At 42.2% G+C, this 23,037-nt stretch overlaps 1 protein-coding gene across 4 annotated transcripts in view; it reads left to right on the plus strand.

Moving 5' to 3' along the window:
* The window catches only part of ST7 (suppression of tumorigenicity 7), a 225,826-nt gene that overhangs the window by 199,040 nt on the left and 3,749 nt on the right, over positions 1–23,037 (plus strand). For 3 of the 4 annotated variants that reach the window (XM_074952094.1, XM_074952087.1, XM_074952079.1), the window contains exons 12-14: positions 1,265–1,415; positions 12,007–12,099; positions 15,101–15,240. In XM_074952094.1, coding sequence (XP_074808195.1) covers positions 1,265–1,415; positions 12,007–12,099; positions 15,101–15,240 — 384 coding nt within the window. The remainder of the gene's footprint in view (positions 1–1,264; positions 1,416–12,006; positions 12,100–15,100; positions 15,241–23,037) is intronic. The other variant, XM_074952075.1, reaches the window with a different exon arrangement.

Raw genomic sequence — 23,037 nt, forward strand, 5'->3', positions numbered from 1 at the left:
GAAGCTCATCCATTTGGACAGATTTGGGGGCTTTAACTACTGCTGTATCATAGACATTCTTGGGATTTCTGTCACTTTGTATTTTGGGGAACTTGTCTGTGTGTTAAACATTGGTATGTCCCATGTTGCAATAAACAACTTGGCCTGCATTTCTGAAGTGATTTTGGGTGCCCAGCTTGAATGATGAACACCCGTCCTCTGGAAATCAGGTTGCTTTCAGGTGTTTCATGTTGGGCACCCAAAAATTGAGGCACCCAAAATCACTGTCCATCTCTGTCCTCCTTTATCTCACCATGGAAGTAGAACATCCTGACACTGGTGCAAACTTTACCACATTCATATCCGTAAGAATACACTGATTGTAAGGAAATAGTTTTATAAAGACCTTGTGTATGAGATTAAAATTATTGCCCATTTCTTTGGAGAGAGGCTAGATTCTTTAATATGCAAACTAGATACCATTAACTTAGGTTTGAACTTAGGTTTGAACAAAGACGGGGAATGGCTCAGTCATTACACTAATTGAATCTATTTCCCCATGTTAAGTATCCTCACACCTTTGTGTCAACTGTCTGAAATGGATCATCTTGATTATCACTTAAAAAGTTTTTTTTCCCCTGCTGATAATAGCTCCTCTTAATTAATTAGCCTGGGGTACTGCCACCTTTTTATGTTTTTATGTTTTATGTTTTTATGTTCTCTGTATGTATAAATATCTTCTTACTATATGTTCCATTCTATGCATCTGATGAAGTGGGCTGTAGCCCACAAAAGCTTATGCTCAAATAAATTTGTTAGTCTCTAAGGTGCCACAAGTACTCCTGTTCTTTTTGCTGATACAGACTAACACGGCTGCTACTCTGAAAGCTAGATTTTTTAAGCACCTCATTACTTTATCACATCATTTCTTGTATTATAAATACTTTAATTCAAAAGCTGTTGTAATTAGACCATCCCAATGTCTGTTGTGTGAGGGTTTTTTAAATTTCTCTTTCCCTTTGATAAGAGAGACATCTCATTTTGAAATTCTCTGTGGTCCCCAGTACAGCTGAAGAGCACAACATTAACCATCTGGTGGCATATTTTAGTGTTTGGGATAATTCAATAATTATCTTCAAGTGCAGTTGGTGATGTTACATATTTGATGAAACACTTAGGAATACGAGTATTTTAGAGAAATAGAGCTTTCAGTGTGCATTGAGGAACTGCAAGCAGCTACTTATTTTTACAGCTGAAATAATTGTGTTCTGCCTTTCTGTTGCAGTATCTACTAGAAATGAAAAGCTTAATACTGCCCCCTGAACATATTCTGAAGAGAGGGGACAGTGAAGCAATAGCATATGCGTTCTTTCACCTTCAGCACTGGAAAAGGGTAGAGGGGGCACTGAATCTCTTACATTGTACGTGGGAAGGCAGTAAGTAATTCTCTTTCTCAGAAACATTTTACAGGAATTGAAAAGATATAACCACATATTTCCATGGAGTATTATGAGTAAATAATTATTTATATGGTACAGCACCTTCCATCTAAGGAGCTCATGGCACTTCAAACCATTAATGAATTAAGCTTCACAGTACCTCTGTGTGGTAGCTATGTATTCTTGTTTCATTCTGTAGATAGGTCAAGTTGCCTTTCTTCAGGTCATGCAGAGAAATTATTGGCAAAGTTGGCAGGAGAACACAGGAGTCCTGATTCCCAGCCTCCTGCTCGCACCAGTAAAGCACGCCCTTTGTGGAAAATTAAATGTTAACAAACCCTGTCAATGGCCTCTAATGAATTTTGGACCCCCGAATTCTGTGCTAGTTACAAAGCCAAATATTGTCTAGGAAAGATACCACTAACAATGAGGAGACTTTTATGATAAGTTTGTATGAGCAATAATATAATAGTGTTGTTCAACCGAACTGCGTAGGGCCATGTTCCCAGGAGCAGTAGGGTGTAGTGCCAGTGCCACTGTGATCTGGTGATCCCCAGCTGGCATAATGTCAGAGGAACCCTGAAGTCTGCTGAACTCAGTGAGTTTTGGGAGCATAAGGAATGTAGGATCATGCCCCATGGAACTGTGTCTCCAAATTCTGGGCCAGGATTAAGCCACTGTAGTATTTCCCCCAGGGACTGCATTACGGTGACTAATCTGGAGTTCAGTTTTACCTTTACCATTGTCAGTTTGCAAATATAAACTTCCTTCATTTAACTAAGGGGAGAAAACAAAGCCTTGTGCTTAAAGCACAGCGCCAAAGACTCAGGAGATCTGGGTTCTACTTGCTGTGTGACACTGAGAAAAATCACTTCTCTTCTGTAGCTAATTTTTCTCATCTGTCAAATGGGGATGATAATTCTAGTGCTTGTTCACGTCCATCCCACATTAGGTGCTCGCGCGCCGCATGCACGAGCGTCGGAAACTTTTTCCCTTAGCTGCGGCCGGCGGGGCCCCCGAGTGGTGCCACTGCGCCGTGCATATATACCCCTGCCAGCCCGACCCCCTCCAGTTCCTTCTTACCGTCCGTGGAGGCGTTGGAACAACCTCTCTCTCTCTCTGTCTCTCTCTCGTAGAAGAGCAGTCCCTTAACCTTTAGAGTAGCTGTTATCAGTTCGTTTACATACAGATTGTGGACACTTAAGTCTTTAGGTGCTTGGAGGCCTCCAGCACCTGCCCCGGGCTGCGGGGCATGCCGCAGGCCCACAGGTTCAAGGCTTGCGCCATGTGCCACAAACCCATGCCAGTTAGTGACCTCCATGACTTGTATCTATGTTGCCTGGGGGACAGACGGGAGATGGGGAGCAGGAGGACCAATCAGAGGGCGTCGAGCAGCAGCTAACCTCCTCATCTTCCCCCGATGAGGCGGTGGCAGGTACAGAGGTGTCCGGCCCTCTGCTGATAGACCATAGAGCCCACCAGAAATTGGTGCGCAGGGTCACCCAAAACTTGGGGTTGCAGGCCGAGCAGACAGTTGAGCAGGAGGACCCCATGGTGGACATTTTGAGCCCCGAAGGTCCATTCAGAATAGCGCTCCCGCTCTTTAAAAATCATTCAGTCCAACTATATAAGACTATATATAAACAAACAGGGCGGGGCTCGTTCCTCACCACTCTGTCGCGAGGCTCTCGTCCTCTGGGACCTTTGCATAGCCCATGCAATTCACCTTGAGGCGTCCTATCTCCCGGGGGTACGAAACGAGCTGGTGGACTCCCTCAGCAGGTCATACCACATGCACAAGTGGACGCTCAGGGCGGACGTCGTGCTTTCACTCTTCCGCAGATGGGGGTTTGCCACCAGGGCCAATGCCCAGTGCCCGCGTTTCTCCTCGTTCCAGGGCCGCAGCCCCGGCTCACTTGCAGACATGTTTGCAGTCCCGTGGAGAGGGGGCTTGATGTATGCCTTCCCCCCGCTCCCTTTGGTGCACAAGGTCCTACTCAAGGTGCGCAGGGACAGGGCGGCGGTGATCCTCATCGCCCCAGCCTGGGCCCGCCAGCACTGGTACACATCGCTCCTAGAGCTGTCGGTGGCGATCCCAGTAGTCCTGCCCCTACACCAGGACCTCATTACGTCGGACAGCGGGCAGCTTCTCCACCCTGACCTACAGTCACTGCACCTGATGGCATGGAGGCTCTGTGGCTAAACACCCTGGAGAGCCAGTGCTCCCTTCCAGTGCAGCAGATTCTGCTTGGCAGTAGGAAGCTCTCTACCAGGGCTGCCTATATGGCCAAGTGGAAAAGGTTCTCATGTTGGTGTGAACCCCGACAGGTGCGGCCGTGCCAGGCCCCGGTGCAGGTCATCCTGGAGTATCTCCTGCACCTCAAGGGCTAGCCCCGTCCTTACTCAGAGTGCACCTGGAGGCCATCTCCACCTTCCATCCGGGGTTCTCGGCGGGCTCGGTGTTTTCCCAACCAATGGTGGGATGGTTCCTTAAAGGGTTGGAGAGGGTGTTCCCGTACTCCCGCCCACGAGTCCCTCCATGGAACCTTAACTTGGTCCTCTCTAAACTCATGGGACCCCCTTTTGAGCCCCTTGCTTCCTGCTCCCTCCTCCACCTTTCCTGGAAACTGGCATTTCTGGTTGCCATTACCTCAGCCAGAAGGGTGTCCAAACTGAGAGCCCTCACCTCTGAGCCACCATATACAGTATTTCACAAGAACAAGGTGCAGCTCTGGCCGCACCCCAAGTTCCTCCCTAAGGTGGTCTCCCAATTCCATTTGGGCCAGGACATTTGTCTGCCGGTGTTCTTTCCAAAACCCCATACGGACCCGAGTCACCGCAGCTTGCACACCCTGGATGTGCGTCGAGCGCTGGCGTTCTATTTGGAGTGCACCAAGCCCTTCCGCAAATCTGCGCAGCTGTTCGTGGCCATAGCCGAGAGGATGAAAGGCTTCCCAGTGTCAGTGCAGCGGATTTCGCCTTGGATTACAAGCTGCATCCGAGCCTGCTATGAACTCGCAGGTGTTCCGGCCCCGGCGGTCACGGCCCACTCAACCAGGGTGCAAGCAACTTCCACGGCGTTCCTGGCACAGGTCCCGATCCAGGAGATCTGCAGAGCAGCCACCTGGTCCTCGGTGCACACCTTCACGACTCACTATGTGGTGAACCAGCAGGCCAGAAAGGACGCGGCGGTTGGCAGAACAGTCCTCCAAGCAGTTGTTCCGTGACTCCTACCCTCCTCCAGAGGTGAGCTTGTGATTCACCTAATGTGGAATGGATGTGAACAAGCACTCAAAGAAGAAAAAACGGTTACTTACTTTCTTGTAACTGTTGTTCTTCGAGATGTGTTGTTCACGTCCATTCCACTACCCACTCTCTTACCCCTCTGTCGGAGTTGCCGGCAAGAAAGAACTGGAGGGGGTCGGGCCAGCAGGGGTATATATGCACGGCGCAGTGGGCTCCACTCGGGGGCCCCGCCGGCCCGATGGGAGCCGCTAAGGGAAAAAGTTTCTGACACTCATGCATTCGGCGCGCGCACACGTAATGTGGAATGGACGTGAACAACACATCTCGAAGAACAACAGTTATGAGAAAGTAAGTAACCGTTTTTTTCTTTCTTCACAGAGGTCTTGTGGAGCTTAGTTCATTAATATTTGAGAGCCTGATACTGAAGACATTATAAAGTACAAAGTGTATTATCATGATTAAACCAAATAAATCAACATAATGTTTTGTATTCAGTAAGCTCTAGTCTTTCCAGCCTGGTGATAATACATTTGGAATATTTTGTGTGTTTCAATAACTGTGTTGAATTTTAATTTTGTAAAGTGTTTTCACCTTTATAACCATGTACGCTTGAAAAAGAACCCCCAGGAAATAAAAAAAAAGTGGTATTTAGAATAACCTTTGGTGAGATTGTCTATCGTGACTTTTTTTTCTGTAATCACCTTTCACTTCCTCTTTTCTGCTCTGCTCTTTTCTGATTTCTCTCATCTTTGCAGCCTCCCTATGTTCCATTCTTTCTGTCCTATTTTTCTCTCTCCATTATGTCTTCATTCAAACCTCACCTTTAAAGTACACCTTTCCCACCATGCCTGTCACACTGATAATCCACCAAAGAAATACGTTTTACACAAGCTTAATTAAAGTGAATCATCCTCTCATCAACCATTGGCCTGAATTTTGTCTAATCTAGATTGTAAACTCTTTGGGAAAGGGATGCATCTGTGTCTATGTATTGTAATGCTCCCTGCAAACTGGTGCTGCTCAATAAATAATTCAGTTTCCTTGCTGTATGTGGTTTGCTCCATTGTGTTTGTCCCGCATGTCACACACACACACACAAACATTCTTCTCTATTCTACTTGTTCTCTCACTACTTACTTGTTTATCCCCAGCTCAGTCCCCTCCATTGTTTCCTTTGTCATCTCCTATTCCTTCCCAATGGCTCACCTTTGCTGGTGTCTCTTCCTCTTCTATTCTGTATTGTTTCTTCTCCTCCACTCACCATTTCATAGCAATTGTGTTCAGAAAGGCATTACCACAAGATCATATAATTGCTCATAGTAATTTCTTGCTCAGCTTCCTTTTGGAGCATTCTTTGCTTTGTAACAATGGGACCTCTTACTACAGTTTGACTGTTTTCTCTTTTTCTTCCCTCCACAGCTACTTGAAAATGTATTTTATCCTACACATGGGTCAATAAAAATAATGGCCACTCATTTCCAACTTCTTCTAAAAGAAACAGCTGTAATCCATTTTGCATAGCTATTTCAGAGAAATGTAAACAATGGGCCAAATCCTGAGGGCCTTATTCAAATTTTTACTCCTTCCTCACTTAGGCAGATTCCCATTTATTTTAATAGGATTTTGCCTAAGTAAAAACTGAGTCAAGAGCTTAGTATTAGTATTTTTCAGTTGCATATCTCTTCTCTAATTAATATTCTTTATAGGTGTTGTAAATTAAACATTTGATTATATTGTATTATGTCATTCTGTCTGTTTCATGCCCCTTATGGGGGGGAGGGATAGCTCAGTGGTTTGAGCATTGGCCTGCTAAACCCAGGGTTGGGAGTCCAATCCTTGAGGGGGCCATTTAGGGATCTGGGGTGAAAACTGGGGTTTGGTCCTACTTTGAGCAGGGGGTTGGACTAGATGACCTCCTGAGGTCCCTTCCAAACCTGGTATTCTATGATATGCAAACAGCTTCCTTGGCATCTCTGTCCTACCAAAATTTAAACTCATATGAACCATGGCAGAGGAACACAAACTTAACTGGGTCCTAATTCTTCCTGGCAGGGTACAGTACATTGAGTACAGCACTTGATCACTTGCTGATGCTCTCTGTACTGATATCTATCGACATAACAATAATGTCTTAAAATTATAGCATGCCATTAAAAAGAAAACGAGTACTTGTGGCACCTTAGAGACTAACCAATTTATTTGAGAGCTGTAGCTCACAAAAGCTTATGTTCAAATAAATTGGTTAGTCTCTAAGGTGCCACAAGTACTGCTTTTCTTTTTGCGAATACAGACTAACACGGCTGTTACCTGAAACCTACCATGCCATTAAGTTACTTAAACTACCAGCAGCTATCACTTTACCAGCTTGAATGTAGGAAGTTGATGCCTAAAAATGCATATTACTAAATTTTATCTGGGTGGGACTTGGATGAAGTTAGGTACTATCATTTCTTAAAGTAAATTATTTTGTGGTGCATTTTGCTTCTGGGAGGAAAGCAGATTGTTCCTTCTAAGGCAAGCTCTAACTGAAACATGTCTAGAAAACCTCATTGGCCTAGCAGTCAGGAGGATTTGTGGTATTTTTAACCACAAAATAATTGTAGGGCTTCCCCCCCACACACCAAACTGCACTCCACAATTCAGAAAAGAGTTAGTTTTAAAAATAATAATAATAATCAAATTGGAATATTGGTCATTTCCTGGCATTGTTTGTTTTCCTCCAATCAAAATGCACTTCCATTTGCAATAAAACTCAAAAGCCCAAATGATGCAATATGGGATGTTGATTTGTTTGGCTTGATCCAGATGTTATATGCAGAAAAGCCCTTAACTGCAAATATGCCTGAGTTTCAAAGGTTTCTAAGATGTATGACCCATTACTGACTCTGTCCCTAAAATTTGACCACATATTCTCTAGTGTAACTATGAAGGTGAAGGCAACTTATTTTCTTCTCCCAAATGTAATGGTATCTTTTGCCTTGCAACTTTGTGTTTGTTAGCTAACCTCTGTGTTACCTGAATTGTTTTGTGGCCGATAGGGTTAGATAATAAAGTAGTGGGATGGGGAGTTGCCACGCACACATGGTATTACCAGTCTAATCTGAATATAAATATTACATTTTAGAGAGAGTGAAAAAGACTGCAATAGTTCATTTTGAAATGCAGTTTCTCTTATATAAACCCCTTCCTTCAATGCTGGTAATGTTGGCCAATTAATTCCTTTTGGCCAACAATTCTCCAAATTTGGTCTCAGTTCAAAGATAAGCTTGTTTAAAAGATTCAGCAAACTCTGTTCAGCCGTTTCTGAGTTCTGTGAGTAGTAAAATAAATACCAACAATTCCCCTTATGGGATGATCAGAAATTGTATGCAAACATACTTCAATATGAGCTGTATGAATTTTGTTCAGCCTTGGTTATTTTGTAGATCTAATTGAGATCTAATGAATAAGCCAGGTTGGAAGGAAATTCATTCAGTAGTTTTGAAGTAATGGTCATTGGGTGTTTCTTCACATTTATGTAATAGAATATTAAGTTAGATTTCTTTGGTTGGTATAAGCCTTAGAATATTGGGTTTGCACTCAGGTTGTTGGGGCACTGTGAAGGGCTTTTATTTAATTCTGCAGGGACTTTTTAAAGTGCAGTTAAGTTTATAGCACTTTACCGAGTTATAAGTGTTGTAATATTCCATGTGGGGCGGCTGGTAGTGGCATGGCCACCTAATAGAATGAGTGCAGAGCAGGGAGCCCTGAAATCTTTAGTGCTGTTCTATTTCTGCCATTCATTGGCCTCAGTAATACACTGATGTTTCTAAATTTCTGTGTCAATTCACATTATGACTTAAAGGCCTGTCCCTTAAACTCTGCGGGGTCTATTCAGACCTGGATGTTGTAGGAAAAAAGTCGGGCTGAGGGGCTGCTGGTAGTGTAAGGATGAGCATGAGGACAGTTACAGCAGGATGAGCCATCTGCAACCATCTCTTCTCCCTGACCAGAGTTATCCAGTGCAGACCAGAAAGTGAACAGAGAAGGCATGGCCATGGCTTGTCATGCCTCCAGGGAGAAAGCCCCTCTCTCCCCCGCCCATGCAGGAATCGAACCAGATACTTACTTACACCACACTCCCTCTTGTTTAATATGCAGCTGGTGTTCAGTTTTATTAGGCTTCTCATTTGACGAGGTGGGGAAAGTCAATTCACCACACAACAGACATGTGACCAGTGGTCAGACCATTGACACTATGTATCTAAGTGCATCTGTTGGGTCAACTCTGAGGGGACAAAACTAGGCTACTGCTCCAATCATATCCAGCAGGAAGACATCCTGAGCAAATCAGTGGAAAGAAAGGGAGGTTGGCACAGCCCCTGAGACCCGGCCCAAATGCTATCTCCTGTGCCCCAGGCCAGCTGTGTGAGATTTACTACAGCTGCAGGCCTACTCTAATCTCCACAGGGAGGAAAGAGGGGCAAAATTTGTGAGAGGCTAGTTAGGAGACTGTGTTAAAGTATTCATTTGAGATTCCTGCGCCCTTCAGCTGCTGCTCAGGTCCCAACAGCAGAGCAATTCCATGGCCCAAATTGCCTGATTGTCCTCAGTACTGGCTGTGCTAGTGCAGAGATCCCACATATGGGAATAAACAGTCATTGGGTCAGGATTTGGTCCAATGAGGCGTTATTTCATGTACACACTAGCACACCCTTTACTTGCTCCCAGGAAAAACCACATGGAATCTGAGCTTAAAATAGAAAGTATAGTTAATTAATTCATAGAATCACAAAAATATAGGGCTCGAAGGGACCTTGAGAGGTCACCTAGGCCAGCCCCCTGCACTGACGCAAGACCAAGTAAACTAGACCATCCCTGGCAAGTCTTTTCTAACCTGTTCTTAGAAACCTCCAATGATGGGGATTCCACAATTTCCCTTGGAATCCTTTTCCAGAACTTAACTACCCTTATAGTTAGAAAGTTTTTCTTAATATCTAACCTAAATCTCCCTTGCTGCAGATTAAGCCCATTATTCTGTCCTACCTTCAGTGGACGTGGTCTGACCTCTGGTCACATCTGTTGTGAGGTGAATTGTCTTTCCCCACTTTGACAATTGGTCACCGTCCTTTTTATAACAGCCCTTAATATATTTTAAGACTGTTATAAGGTCTCCCCTCAGTCTCTTTTCTCAAGACTAAACAGGCCCAGTTTTTTTAACCTTTCCTCATAGCTCAGATTTTCTAAACCTTTTATCACATTTATTGCTCTTCTCCAGACTCTCTCCAGTTTGTCCACATCTTTCCTGAAGTGTGAGGCCTCACCAGTGCTATGTAGAGCCCTTGAAAGCATCTGGAAGATGAAAAAGCACTATATATCTTGCTATGTATTAAAGCATTCACATGGGTTTATATTTAAAAAGGTCTTGAGATAAAACCACCCATCAATCAAAGTAAATTTTGTTTAAACAGTGTTATTGTAGTTTCAATTTCGGTTCATTACTTCCTGAAGGAGATCTTGTAATATAAATTGTTAAAGTAAATCACATTAAACATTTTCCTAGAAGCTGGTCCTGCTTAGACAGGTTTCTAGTTTCTTTCAGAGTGGGTCTGACGCGGGTTGCAGTATTGTGCAGGGAGATCTATCTTTTATATTTTCCAGCAGTGCCACGCTAGTCTTTCCTCATATTAAAATCACTGATTGAAACAGCATGAATCTTTCATTTCTAAAGAGCTAAGGACCAAAGAGTTTTTAATATTTTAATCTCTAAGAAATTTCTGTTACTTCAGGAAAATTGATAACATTTTTTACCTCAGCAAACCGTAAATGGACAGGATCTCTCCTCGAGTTTAGAGAGGTTTATATGCTCTTTGGCAAGACATTATTACCTTTGAGCGATATAACTGTGGTGTAGATTGACTGCATTCCAAAGGCTGGAATCACATACATAATGTTTTTATTTTTCAGTAATATTCAGACACCAGAATAAAACCCATATGTTAGCTAAAGCTGGTTACAGGGGAATACTGTCATTCTTCATTGAGAACATTCTTTCTTGTTTATTACTATTTTAAACAAATACACTGAAAATACAGTGGAGGATGTAACTACAATTACTTTAAATGTAGTATTTACAACTGAAAATATTGTGGTACATAGCAATCATTCATTCTTAATACAGTTCTTCATTGCCCTGTGTGAGATATATCATGGAGCACTGGGGTGTGTGTGTGTGTGTGTTCTGCACCTACAGCATATAGTACTTATAGGACATCTGTTGAGGAAAAATTGCTTCAGTGAATGATGTTCATAGGAATAGTGAGAATAACATGTTGATGACATCTTAACAGTGGAACTAACATATAGGATAATAGAAAAGGATGGATTGATTGCAAAACTATAATTCAGTCAAGGGTCCTGATGGTTCCATAAACCACAGGAGTATAACTCAGGTGGTCTATGACATCAACAGAATACAGATTTAGCAATCAATTTGCCTCCCTCTCTGTTATTAATTTAGATTTAAATGTTACATATATTTTTTAAAAATACAAAAGATAAAGTATTATTTAATCTGTGACTTCAGTGCTCATGCTGGAAACCTTGCTTGATCTGCTACATTTAAAAATAATGCATTACTGGAACCTGGTTTTAATAATTCTTTATTAAGCTGAGATTGCCAAATGAACAAATACAACCCACATTATCATGTGCGCAGCATGGAGATGTCTCCTGACTGGCAGAATGTTTGTTCCATGTTTTGTTGCAGGTACACCCTGGGTAATTAATTGGGGCACCATACTGCTTTCTTCCTGCATGCAAAACTCCCACTAAAGTCAGTGGAAGTTTTGGGAGATCAGAAGAATGCAAGTATTGGGCCCAAATTGGTAACACTGTTTTGAGGTTCTCTCTGTAAATAAAGTAGGGCTGCTGTACCATAGCTACTCTTTTTTCCCCCTGAATCTCAAAAGTCTTGGAAACTCTAAAAATGCTAATTCAAAATTTTCAAATTTAAATATCTAAATTTAGGTACCTGACACCCTCATCCTGCAAACAGATAGTTACATAGTTTACTTGACTCTTGTAAAGTGGTCCCACTGACTCCAGTGAGACTATAGATGTGAGTAAAAATTAAGTATGTGGATAAGTGTTTGCCGCATTGAGGGCTAAATGCATATTTAGACGGTTAAAGAAGTATTTTGTGTCCAATAGTAGGTACCCAAGTATGAAAATTTGGGATTTAGTGCCTAGTTCGTTTTTGCTTTTCAAAATTGTTAATACATGTAAGGTACCCTGCTGAATATGTCATGCAAATACTGCACTCACAATAAAGTGTCCAATGTGTTATTTTTGTCCTTTTCAGCTTTCAGAATGATCCCCTATCCTTTGGAAAAAGGACACCTTTTTTACCCATACCCCATCTGTACAGAAACAGCAGACAGAGAACTACTTCCATGTAAGTCTGAACTTTTTCTCTTTTTTATCCCTGGTTCTTGGCACCAAAGGGTTGTTTATCACAGTTCTGCAATACTGGCCTCCACTGATACCTATGAAGTTGGGTTCACTGACTTAGAATGATTGGCTGACAGTGAATCTTGAGAGTTCACTTGATTGTTAAAATGGCAATTCATAGCTACAGCTCATAAAGTTTTAGGTATCTGTATTGATGTCAAAAAAGAAAAAAAATCAAATTACCTTGGGGATGTACTTCTTTTAAAAATCTGTTGTTTCTTTCTTGTCAAGACAGATAAGGTATGTTTGTTCCTTTATCTAGGATATCATACCATCAAACTAAAAATACAGTTGTCCTGCCCTATAGTCCTAATGCAGGAAACCACTGTCTAAATTCAAGGTAGTTTTGCCTTCCCAAGACTGCAGGATTGAGCCTGCATAAGGACCATTAACCAAGTACCAAGTTATTGTGACCTTTTGTAAGAGAGCTATTGTAAGAGGCGCCTAGTCACAGAGGGTTTTCTTCATGTAATGATGTGTGTGATTCTTATCAAGATATTAATGTGAAATTTCACCAGTCATTTATTATTATGAATCTGTAAAGCACCAAGCGTGTTCTAAATGCTGTGCAAGATACAGATATAAAGATAGTCCCCTGCCCTTGGAGAGTTTTACAGTCGAAGTCAATGGGACTGCTTGCCAAGCATAAAGTTAAACACGAGTCACTCTTTGCAGTATCAGGCCTAACTGGCCAGTCCTGGAAATGTCACACACTCAGAACTGCGTTCCCACACTGTTTCCCATTGAAGTCAAGGGGACTTGGTTGGAAAGCACAGGTGCTCATGCGGAGATGTTTGCAGGATCAGGTTCCTAAAGGCAGACATAAGATGCACTGGGGGACTCAAAAAAGGGAGTAAATTTAAATTATTTTTTGAAAAATAAATGAAGATGTGCTTGTGTTCCGTTTGTGTTTGTGTCTCTCCTGGAATAGGTCTTTCTTTTATAACAACTCCAGTTCAGGCTAAGTTATGTTTAACTATTCTTAATAAATCTGTCTGGGTAAACTGTAGGTAGAAGTAATATAGCAAGAGTCCCCTCATTGTCAGGCCCTTCTTTCATAACACATTCTCTCTGATATTACACCGTAATTCTTGGCAACCAGCTCTATCTCCCCACCCCATTATAATCACCCTAATTATAACAATACCTCTTAGGACTCTCAGAATGCTTTACTCCAAGGGATACTGTTAAATGGAGGGTGGAGTGCCAGGGAAATTTGGGAATGACAAATTGATACAGAATAGTCAGCATTCTCCCTTCTAGGTGCAAAATTAATTGGTGTTGTCAGATGTTAGAAGCAAGGGACTCTTTAATACTGAACATTGATGGTAATGTTTTGCTCTGATAATTGTGAGAAATGCCTTTTGCTGTCAAATCTCTTGGGTTTGAGAAGAGAAGGTTTTCACATACTGTGAGAGACACAGGTTGTGTAGAAGTCCTTTACACCACATGCTTGTCTAAACCTTTAATTGCTTACATTTTATAGGTAACTTTCGGTAGGTAATTTGAAGGGAGAGTTTCTGCTGAAATGATATCATAGCTCTGGGGTTTGCATGAGGAACAGTTTGCTTCAAATGAAAGAGAGATTGAAAAGATTAACCCCAGCTAAGTACAAACATCAACCAAACCTAATTTTTGCTTTAACTGGTTAATGAACTACAACAACAGATTGGATATTTCAGTCAAAGGCAGTAGAAGTGGGAGCCTGCATTAGAATGTTTGTGCAATTGTATTTTCCCAACTCTAATCTGCAATTTGATACTTACATATGTGATTTAAATGAAATTATCTAACCATGTTTCTCCTGAAAACCGTATGCTGACTTTTTTAAGAGAACAAGATTTGCAGGCCCCAAACTCTAACATACTTGAAATTGTTATTTTTATTTTAACCATTCAAAGAAGCCTTATGGGCCCATCAAATGAGAGCTGCAACAGTCCAAACTGGGTGTTGTGCTGTTCTATACCATGCTGCTTGACTGCCCTGTTCCTGTGACCCGGCAGGGGCAAAATAAGCAGGCTTTGAGCAGGATTCTTGCATATCTTCAGCCATACCTGCCCATGAAAATGGAGAAGGCAGGCAGAGTAGAAGAATGGTGTGATATGTATGTATACCGCCATGACATTTAAAATTAAAAAACAAGCTGGTATGGTAAGTCGAACTTTAGATCTACCAGCTGGGAGAGTATCCTTTTAAGAGAAAAACTATTGTCATTTGAAAGTCAAGCACTGATCCTGACTAGAACTTAAAAGTAGGGATGGAATGGGAGACACAGTTCGACAAAACAAGAACTGGCCAGAACATTTGCCAAACTGGCCAGATCTCCCAACCTGAAGCTGAGCCATCTTAAAAGGTTTGATTAAGTGAAACTTTCCTCCAGGCAAGTTCCCACTCTCAGCTCTGGGATACTTCTTCCCACAAGAGCATATTGTGAGTCTCTTCAGGTCCAAGCCAGAGACTTTTCTGTTTCCCTATTAGTTGGTATTGATTGTTGTTGGATTTTTTTATTCCTCGCATCATATGGTGGTTTGTAGAGTGGTTTCATTCCCTGCCTTTATTTCAGCAAGTTTCCCTAGCTTGGATAAATTACATTAGTTAATGCACATCAGCATCAAAAAAAAAAATAAATGTATTATTAATATATGAAGATGCTGATGATGGTGATGAAGATGCTGAAGGAATCAGCTAGTGGTGGAATGGAATGGAAGGGAGGCTATGCTGGGAGGAGTCAAGGAAGGCACAGAGGACTGTAGTCGAAGGAAGAGTCTGTTAAAGGGTAGGGAAATGGAAGAGGCGTCTTACATGATTCTGGCATTCAGAACCTTTAGATGCATCTTCCCACTAAACCAAACCTTGGAACCTTTGTGGCTTCTATGTAACTGCTTAACCCACATGAGAAGGTATTTTACCTACACCATGTTTTTCCTTTCTGCTTTCCTCTGCAGCATTTCATGAAGTTTCAGTTTATCCCAAGAAAGAGCTTCCTTTCTTTATACTCTTCACTGCTGGATTGTGTTCCTTCACAGCCATGCTAGCCCTCCTGACACATCAGTTCCCGGAGCTTATGGGGGTCTTTGCAAAAGCTGTGAGTATTCACTGACACGTCTTGGTTTTTGGGTAAATACAAACACAAAACAAAAAGGGAAATGCACAAATAAAATGGTGCTGAGCTAGACATTGCTGGATATGAAGTGTCTGAATATTTGTTAGTACAAAAGGACCATCAAGAGGTCTATCACTGAACAGGAGAACATTTAGAAATCATTTAAGGAGCTAATCAGTAAAATACACTCCAGTCTTTCCTCTCTGGATTATATGACTCTGTTGTTGGTCTTGGTTTCTTGTGGCTCTGCCAAAAAGGAGGGGGATATCTGCGTTTTCATGGATAATCCAATAAAGTAAACTAATAACAGATTGCAAAGCCCCAGCCTGTTCAGAAAAATAAACTGCAAGGCTGTGCAAGGTTGTGATAACTACACGGTACTTCCCAGTGCAAGACAGGGACGGCACAAACTCCAAGTAGTACCAGGAAAAATGTGGTTCAATGTTAACCAAAGCAAATTGCAGTGTCCCTTTTCTGAAACTGCAACAAATGATACAGCCTCAGTGCTTGTGTCCAGACCTCATATTCCAGCTCTCTGTTAGCTGCATCTAACAGCTGAGGACCCTGCTAATTCTGCTTTTCTGGCCACGGAGCGTTAATATGGGGAAAACAAGTTGTACTCCAGCTTGCTTTTTTCCTTGCCAAGTCTAAGAGCATCACTACTCTGATTTTCGCAGCCACAGGGGGCATGTGGGAAAATGCACTTCCCAGCAAAGTTCCAGCAAGACCATTACTTCCTCCTCCAAGAAATGCTGAGAACCCAGACCAATAATTTATTATTTAATGTACTTCTTATTGTGGAGCTCAGTGGGTCCAAAATACCCTTTTGACCTTCTTGTTATTTCCAAATGATGCTAAAGTTCCTCTGCACTCATTTAGTTTTTTTCCGGGGATGGAGGAGGCTTTGATGGAGCTTTCAAGGTACCCCAAGGCTAATTCTTTAGCGCCTTTCTCAAGACCTCATATCCTTCTGACCAGGAAGGATTGTCCAGGGACCCCTTTTGGAGTCAACCAGCTACTCCATCAGCCAGGCTGGTCAAATATATCAGTGCTTGTCATAAATATAAAGGGAAGGGTAAACCCCTTTAAAATCCCTCCTGGCCAGAAGAAAAATCCTCTCACCTGTAAAAGGTTAAGAAGCTAAAGGTAACCTCACTGGCACCTGACCAAAATGACCAATGAGGAGACAAGATACTTTCAAAAGCTGGGAGGAGGGAGAAAAACAAGGGGTCTGGGTCTGTCTGTATGCTGGTTTTGCCGGGGACAGAACAGGAATGGAGTCTTAGAACTTTTAGTAAGTAATCTAGCTAGATATGTGTTAGATTATGATTTCTTTAAATGGCTGAGAAAAGAACTATGCTGAATAGAATGACTATTCCTGTCTGTGTGTCTTTTTTGTAACTTAAGGTTTTGCCTAGAGGGATTCTCTATGTTTTGAATCTAATTACCCTGTAAGGTATCTACCATCCTGATTTTACAGAGGTGATTCCTTTACTTCTATTAAAAGTCTTCTTGTAAGAAAACTGAATGCTTTTTCATTGTTCTAAGATCCAAGGGTTTGGGTCTGTGGTCACCTATGCAAATTGGTGAGGATTTTTACCAAACCTTCCCCAGGAAGTGGGGTGCAAGGGTTGGGAGGATTTTGGGGGGAAAGACGTGTCCAAACTACGTTTCCCAGTAAACCCAGATAAAGTTTGGTGGTGGCAGTGGAAATCCAAGGGCAAAGCGTAAAATTAATTTGTACCTTGGGGAAGTTTTAACCTAAGCTGGTAAAAGTAAGCTTAGGAGGTTTTCATGCAGGTCCCCACATCTGTACCCTAGAGTTCAGAGTGGGGAAGGAACCTTGACAGTGCTTTAATCCAAAGCACTAGTAGTAGTTTGTGTCTGTTATGGCAATGGCTCTTTCATTAAGAATTCCTGTGTCTGCAGGCGAAGAGGTTAGATGACTTGATCAGCTGGGATAAAAGCTAACATGTCTGTCAACAGAAAAAATACAATAACTTGCTTGAAATAGTCCTTTATGCATTTAGCCTTGAGTGTATCTATAAGTGTATAGTGGATGGCATGTATTATTGTTGTTGTTATTATTATTTTATTTATTATTATGCACATGGAACAGGACCTCATCCTGCTAAGTGCTGTACAAACACAGAACAAAAAGATGGTCCCTGACTCAAAGAGTTTACTCTAAGTATAAGACAAGAGACAACAGATGGCTACAGACAGACAATACAAGAAAACAATGAGACAGAATTGGTCAGCATGATAGGCTGTGGTATAAACACACCAGTTATCATTGTTATTTATTATTTGTATCACCAAAGTGCCTAGAACCAGATTTTTGTAGGCATCACAGCAAAGAAGTTTTAAGGCTGGTCAGGTGTATGAGTAAGGGATGTGTTCCCAGGAAACTTCCTTCAGAGAATAAAAAGAAAAAGCAATGTCTCTGAAGCACAGATTTTGCTTCCAGTCTGTTTTGTTCATTCAATATGCAGTATGCCGGTATTAGCAGTCAGTGGGCCAAATTCTGCCCTTCCGTGTACCCTGTGCAACCCCATTGGTTGTGAGCCTCATGACTTATTTAAGAGCAGAGAGTTTAAATTGTCTGAGCACCTCAGGCAACGAGCCTGCTACAGGTAATGGGGTGCTGGAATCAGACAAACCTGATTGTGGACTTTCATGGGCTTCACTTGCCATTTTTTGTGTGATGGGTGCAATCAAATGGGGTGGGTGGGGTGTTAATATTTACATTTGTGATATACTAGCAGTTGTTTCCTCAAATAGCTCTTGTTTTGGACACCAAAGTCACTCTGGGAATACAATGCAACCAAGGGGATCTATTCCTTTGATATGTGCATGTAGCTTCCATTGATGTTAATGGAATAGAAGCCTCAGGGCTCAATATGTGACTGCATCCTGTATCTGAGAATAGAGTGGAGCACAATAAATGAACACAAACAAAACTAAATCAATGCCATGTTATTAACCCTGTATGAAATAGGCCGTGTCACTGACCTCTGTGTACATCTCTGAAGCTACATGGCATGTTTGCTATGTTAACGAACATTCGTAGGGATTTAGCTATGTGTCTGTCTTAATAAACAAACACAGGCAGCAGCTGGCTTTTAATTGTGAATGGACAGAGTGAAAATCAGGTCAGTCTGGTGAAAGCCTGTGTGTGACCTTTGTCCATTGACTGATCCAGGGGCTTAGACTCCGATGTCTCATTTTTGTTGTCAACTAAAAAGGTGGGGTAGCCAAACTATGTGAAACCTAAGGCCTTGTCTACGCTGCCACTTATAGTGCTGAAACTTTCTTCGCTCAGGGTTGTGAAAAAACGCCTCCCTGAGCACTGCAAGTTTCAGCGCTATAAAGTGGCAGTGTAGACAGTGTTACAGCACTGGGAGCTATTCCCTTTATGGAGGTGGTTTTATTACAGCGCTGGGAGACCTCTCTCCCAGCACTGGAGCCGCGACTACGCAGCCACGTTAAAGCGCTGCACTTTAACATCGGCTGGTAGACAGACCCTAAGAAGTGTAATGACAGGCATCCCTTTGATATGCAGTAACATCAAGGCTCAGTGGAACAGACCTCCAGCAAGCCACAGCTGCCTTTTCACCTTTTAAGGGAATTAATTTTGAACATACCTAAAAAGATGAACGTTCTGAATATTATTTTGGTTGTGTGTGTGGAATTAATACTCTTGTCTGATTGACATGCTATGGTTTAACCAACATCATGGGATGTATTGTAACTATTGTAAAACTACAAGAATACGTCATAATTTTAGCACGGCTAAATTATTCTTCTGCTTACATCTGTCAATCCCAAGAGCACTGCACATGTGTAACTGAGAGCCATCTTGGACCAATTTAAAAATTAAATCCAAGTTCATATTACTGCAGGTTGAGGTTTAGCAATTTACAAAATATGGTGTACTTCAGTTAAACTGAATATAGCAAGTGTGGAGCTGTTTGCATTTGTTAAGCACCTACTTGGGGAACAAATATTTGATGATGGGCTCTCTTCAGTCTAGCTGGCATAGGTATAAAAGATTGAGTGGCTGGAAGCTGAAGCTAGACAAATTCACACTAGAAATAAGGCGCACATTTTTAACAATGAAGGTAATTAACCATTGCAACAACTTACCAAGGGTTGTGGTGGATTCTCCTTCACTGGCAATTTTTAAATCAAGAGTGGATGTTTTTTCTGAAAGATATGCTGTAGGTCAAACAGGAATTATTTCAAGGAAGTTCTGTGGCCTGTGTTATGCAGGAAGTTAGCCTAGGTGATCTAACAGTCCCTTCTGGCCTTACATTCTCTGAATCTATGAAACTTGCAAGTACAGCCACTGACACTTTGAAGCTCATACAAGTCTGTGAATACTATTCATTCTGTCCTCGCAGTGCTTGGGAGAGAGAGTCCCTTGTGTAGACACCTGCTTCATCTCATGAATGAACTTGCAGCAGGTCTTGGTGGTAAAAAAAACCAAACCCTCCTGTCTGGGTAGAGAAAAGGAATCAGGCGTTCTTGAGGGGGGAAAGGCTAGAGGAAATTGAGGTGGGACAGGGGGGGCAGAGTACTACCTAAGCAATACATTTTATTATTCTAAACACTGCTGGTTTCAGACAAAGCTGAAATCTAATTGGTCCTAAACTCTCTGTGAATCCACTGTAAGGCTAAAATAGCTTATTTAACAATGAAACATCACAGTTTATACAAGAGGAATCCTTGATGAGTCCAATTCAGGGCAAACTAAGTGGTCCATAAACAGTAACGCTCCAAAAGATACAAATTAAAAGCTGAATCAGACTCTGGGTTTTTACAGTTTCTTAGCTGATCCTATCAGAACCTTTGATCCCGGTGTCAAGGCAATGTAAGGATTTTAGAGGATCCTCAAGAAGGAATGAGTATGAGGCTCCCTATGAAATGTCTACATCCACTTAGTGCCTCTGGAGGGCTGGATTTTATGCAGCTTGAATGGTTAAGTAAGCTTTGTAATATAGTCAAAGTGTCCAGATGTCATAGTAGTGATGCTTATAAGTGCTTATAATAATAATGATATGACAGGCAGAGGTACATTTCTGTAGCTTCTCTATTTAGGTTTTCTCTTTTCTCACTCCTCCGCTTCCAGCCTATAATGAAAGTCACTTTCCTCCCCCTCCTCCCCTCCCCAATCCCCTTCATTGGCCTCCCATCTCTTACTGCATCAAACACACGGTCCTTGTCTTCACAATCAATGCCCTAACAATCTCACCAGTTTACATCACCCATCTCACCCCCTTAGACTCTTCTGCTCATTTCGTACACTCCTACAAAGCCCTTCATTTTACTGCTATCTTCACTGTGTATCCCACTTCTCAGTTCACACCTTCTCTCCTGCTTTCCCCTGTGTTTGGTAGTTTCTCACTCCCAGCCTGCCAATTCCCCTTCTCTCTCCTCCTTCTACCCCTTCCCGAACACCCACTTTTTCCAGGAATCTTTCCACCCTGCTTGCAGAGAATCTCTCCTCACTTTCCCTTTCCTGAGTGGTTTTGTCTTGTGATTTTGGGGGTGTGTGTTTCTCCCTTTTGTCTCTTCTGTCTCAAGCCCCACTCCTGCGACTGGATCCTCTCGTACAGAATTCTTGAGGAGTTCCATTTACCACATTGGGTCTCTGTAAGCGTCTGTGCTAAGATTCGGTATCAGGCTGTGGTGTATAAGCTCTATAGGGGCAGGGTTGATGTCCTAATTTGTTTTTGGGGGCATCATATAAATTTGTGGTGCTATCTAAATTATTTTTATTAATAACAACACACGTAATAAATAACCTGCCAGCTATGCTAGAATGGCACCTCCCTCTAGCTGTCACTCCCAGCTGCATGTGCTAAGATTTCTGGGAAGCCAGCCCACAAGAACTCCCTGGTGGAAGCAGGAGTTCTAGAGTCCAGATCAGGGCAGAGACACAAGTGTGCTGCTTATAATAGGAGGAAGCTGTTGTTGAACAGGGTGAGCTATTGATAAGAGAAGAACGCGGAGCTTGGGTTTAACTCCACCCTACTTCAGGGAGACACCGATATCTTGATTTTTTAAAATTGGAACTAGAACTATCTATAAAATCTCAGACATAAATAATTAACACAAGCCAGCTGTTTAGAAATACAAACGGAGTGCAGTGCTGCTTCTCCTATCAATCTGCTCCTGGAATTGCAATATAAGGTGTCCTCATAAGAACATAAGGGGAGAGAACCAAGCTAGAGTGGCATAAAGGGGCCTTAAAAGCCCTGGATCCTGCCAAGGGAGAACACCCTCAGTGCAGAAAGCTGCTTTCCAGGGACCCTCTCAGGAGCCCCCTGGAGCAGGGTGGGGCTGGGCAGAGGAAGGGTGTGTTGGAGATGGGGCTGCAGCACAGAAAGTTGAGAAGACTGTGCAATACTGCAGCCTAAGAGCAACCAGGGCAGGCTTCCAGAAGTTAAATGGGCCCCCAGCGCTGTCTGTATTCCCCCAGGGGCTGCAGAGCTGCCCAGAAGTGGAAGGGTGCAAAGGTGGCTTAAAGTCACTATAGCTCCCTTCTCCTCCTGAGCTGTGCCTCTAAGAGGTGCAGCACAGAATCTCAACCATAGGATTTGCCATGCCACACCAGACCACTGATCCATCGAATCCCTTAACCTGCCTTTGGCAATGAACATTGCCTGATGATTCAGAAGAAGGTGAAAATCCCCACAACATGCAAGTAGCCAATTCTGTGATTCTCTGCCTGGCTGGGGGGAGGTGACTTTTTCTCACATGGGAAGAATCCAGTTGTTAAATATGATGGATTTCACAGATCAGGAATAGTTAACTTTCAAATAGCAACATGTTTTAGCATTTCCACTTGGTTATGGAAGAACATATTTCTAGCCTGCATTTTTGGCAGTCTTCTGAGACACAGGCAGGAAGTTTCCTTAAGGAGCTGGTAGTGGGCCAGGTAGTAAAGTTAAAATGCCATATAAAGGAGCACTGGTTCAAATGGCTGCCTTGCTAATGGAAGAAACAATGCAGTAATTTTCTGATTATTTTCACTAGCCCTTCTAATGAAAAAATTTGGGAGGGCACTCGAGATGAAGGCAAGCAGTACATGTTTTTTGTTTGCACCACTTGGGATAAATTTGTCAGCATGTAATGTAGATGCTTTTTTATTCTTTGTTTTCTTTCATATGGTACAAAGAATCTGTAAGTCAGTCATTAAAAAAGCCAGGTGCTTGCATGACTTGATGGCATACAAACATTTCTTTGATGAAAATGAGAGTGACAGTTAATTGGAGAAATCAGCGTTTGTTAAAGTGACTCCATCAACTGAACAATCCCATCTCTGCCTGAAAATGTTGTGGCTACCATAGTTACCCCGAAGGTTATTAAAGAGAAGGAAGATGGAGAAAAAATATTTTTCTCTCTTTATTCAGATCCTTTGTGTGTTTGAAATCACTTTGTACATGGTCAGTTTCTCTCTTTCCCACATAATCAGTGAGGCACATCGAGCAAGGAGACCTCTTATCTACCTGGAGCTCCATTGATTGCAAGGATCTATCCATGCCTGTCTAATCACAGGACCAGAGCTGTCATTAGTCAGTTTCTTGTTGATGAAAAGGCTCTTATAAACGTCAGCTGGGAAGCAGACTAGAAGCCCTTATAAACATTTTCCCTAGGATTTTTTTTAATCAGACCATACTGTTTCAAGGGTGCTGTCAGAAAGCAGAATTCTTTCTAAGTCAGTCACTGTCAAATATTCAAGTTGACAGAGTTTCTTTCCAAAAACATAAA

Source organism: Natator depressus, chromosome 1, assembly GCF_965152275.1.
Source record: "Natator depressus isolate rNatDep1 chromosome 1, rNatDep2.hap1, whole genome shotgun sequence".
Lineage (NCBI taxonomy): Eukaryota > Metazoa > Chordata > Testudines > Cheloniidae > Natator > Natator depressus.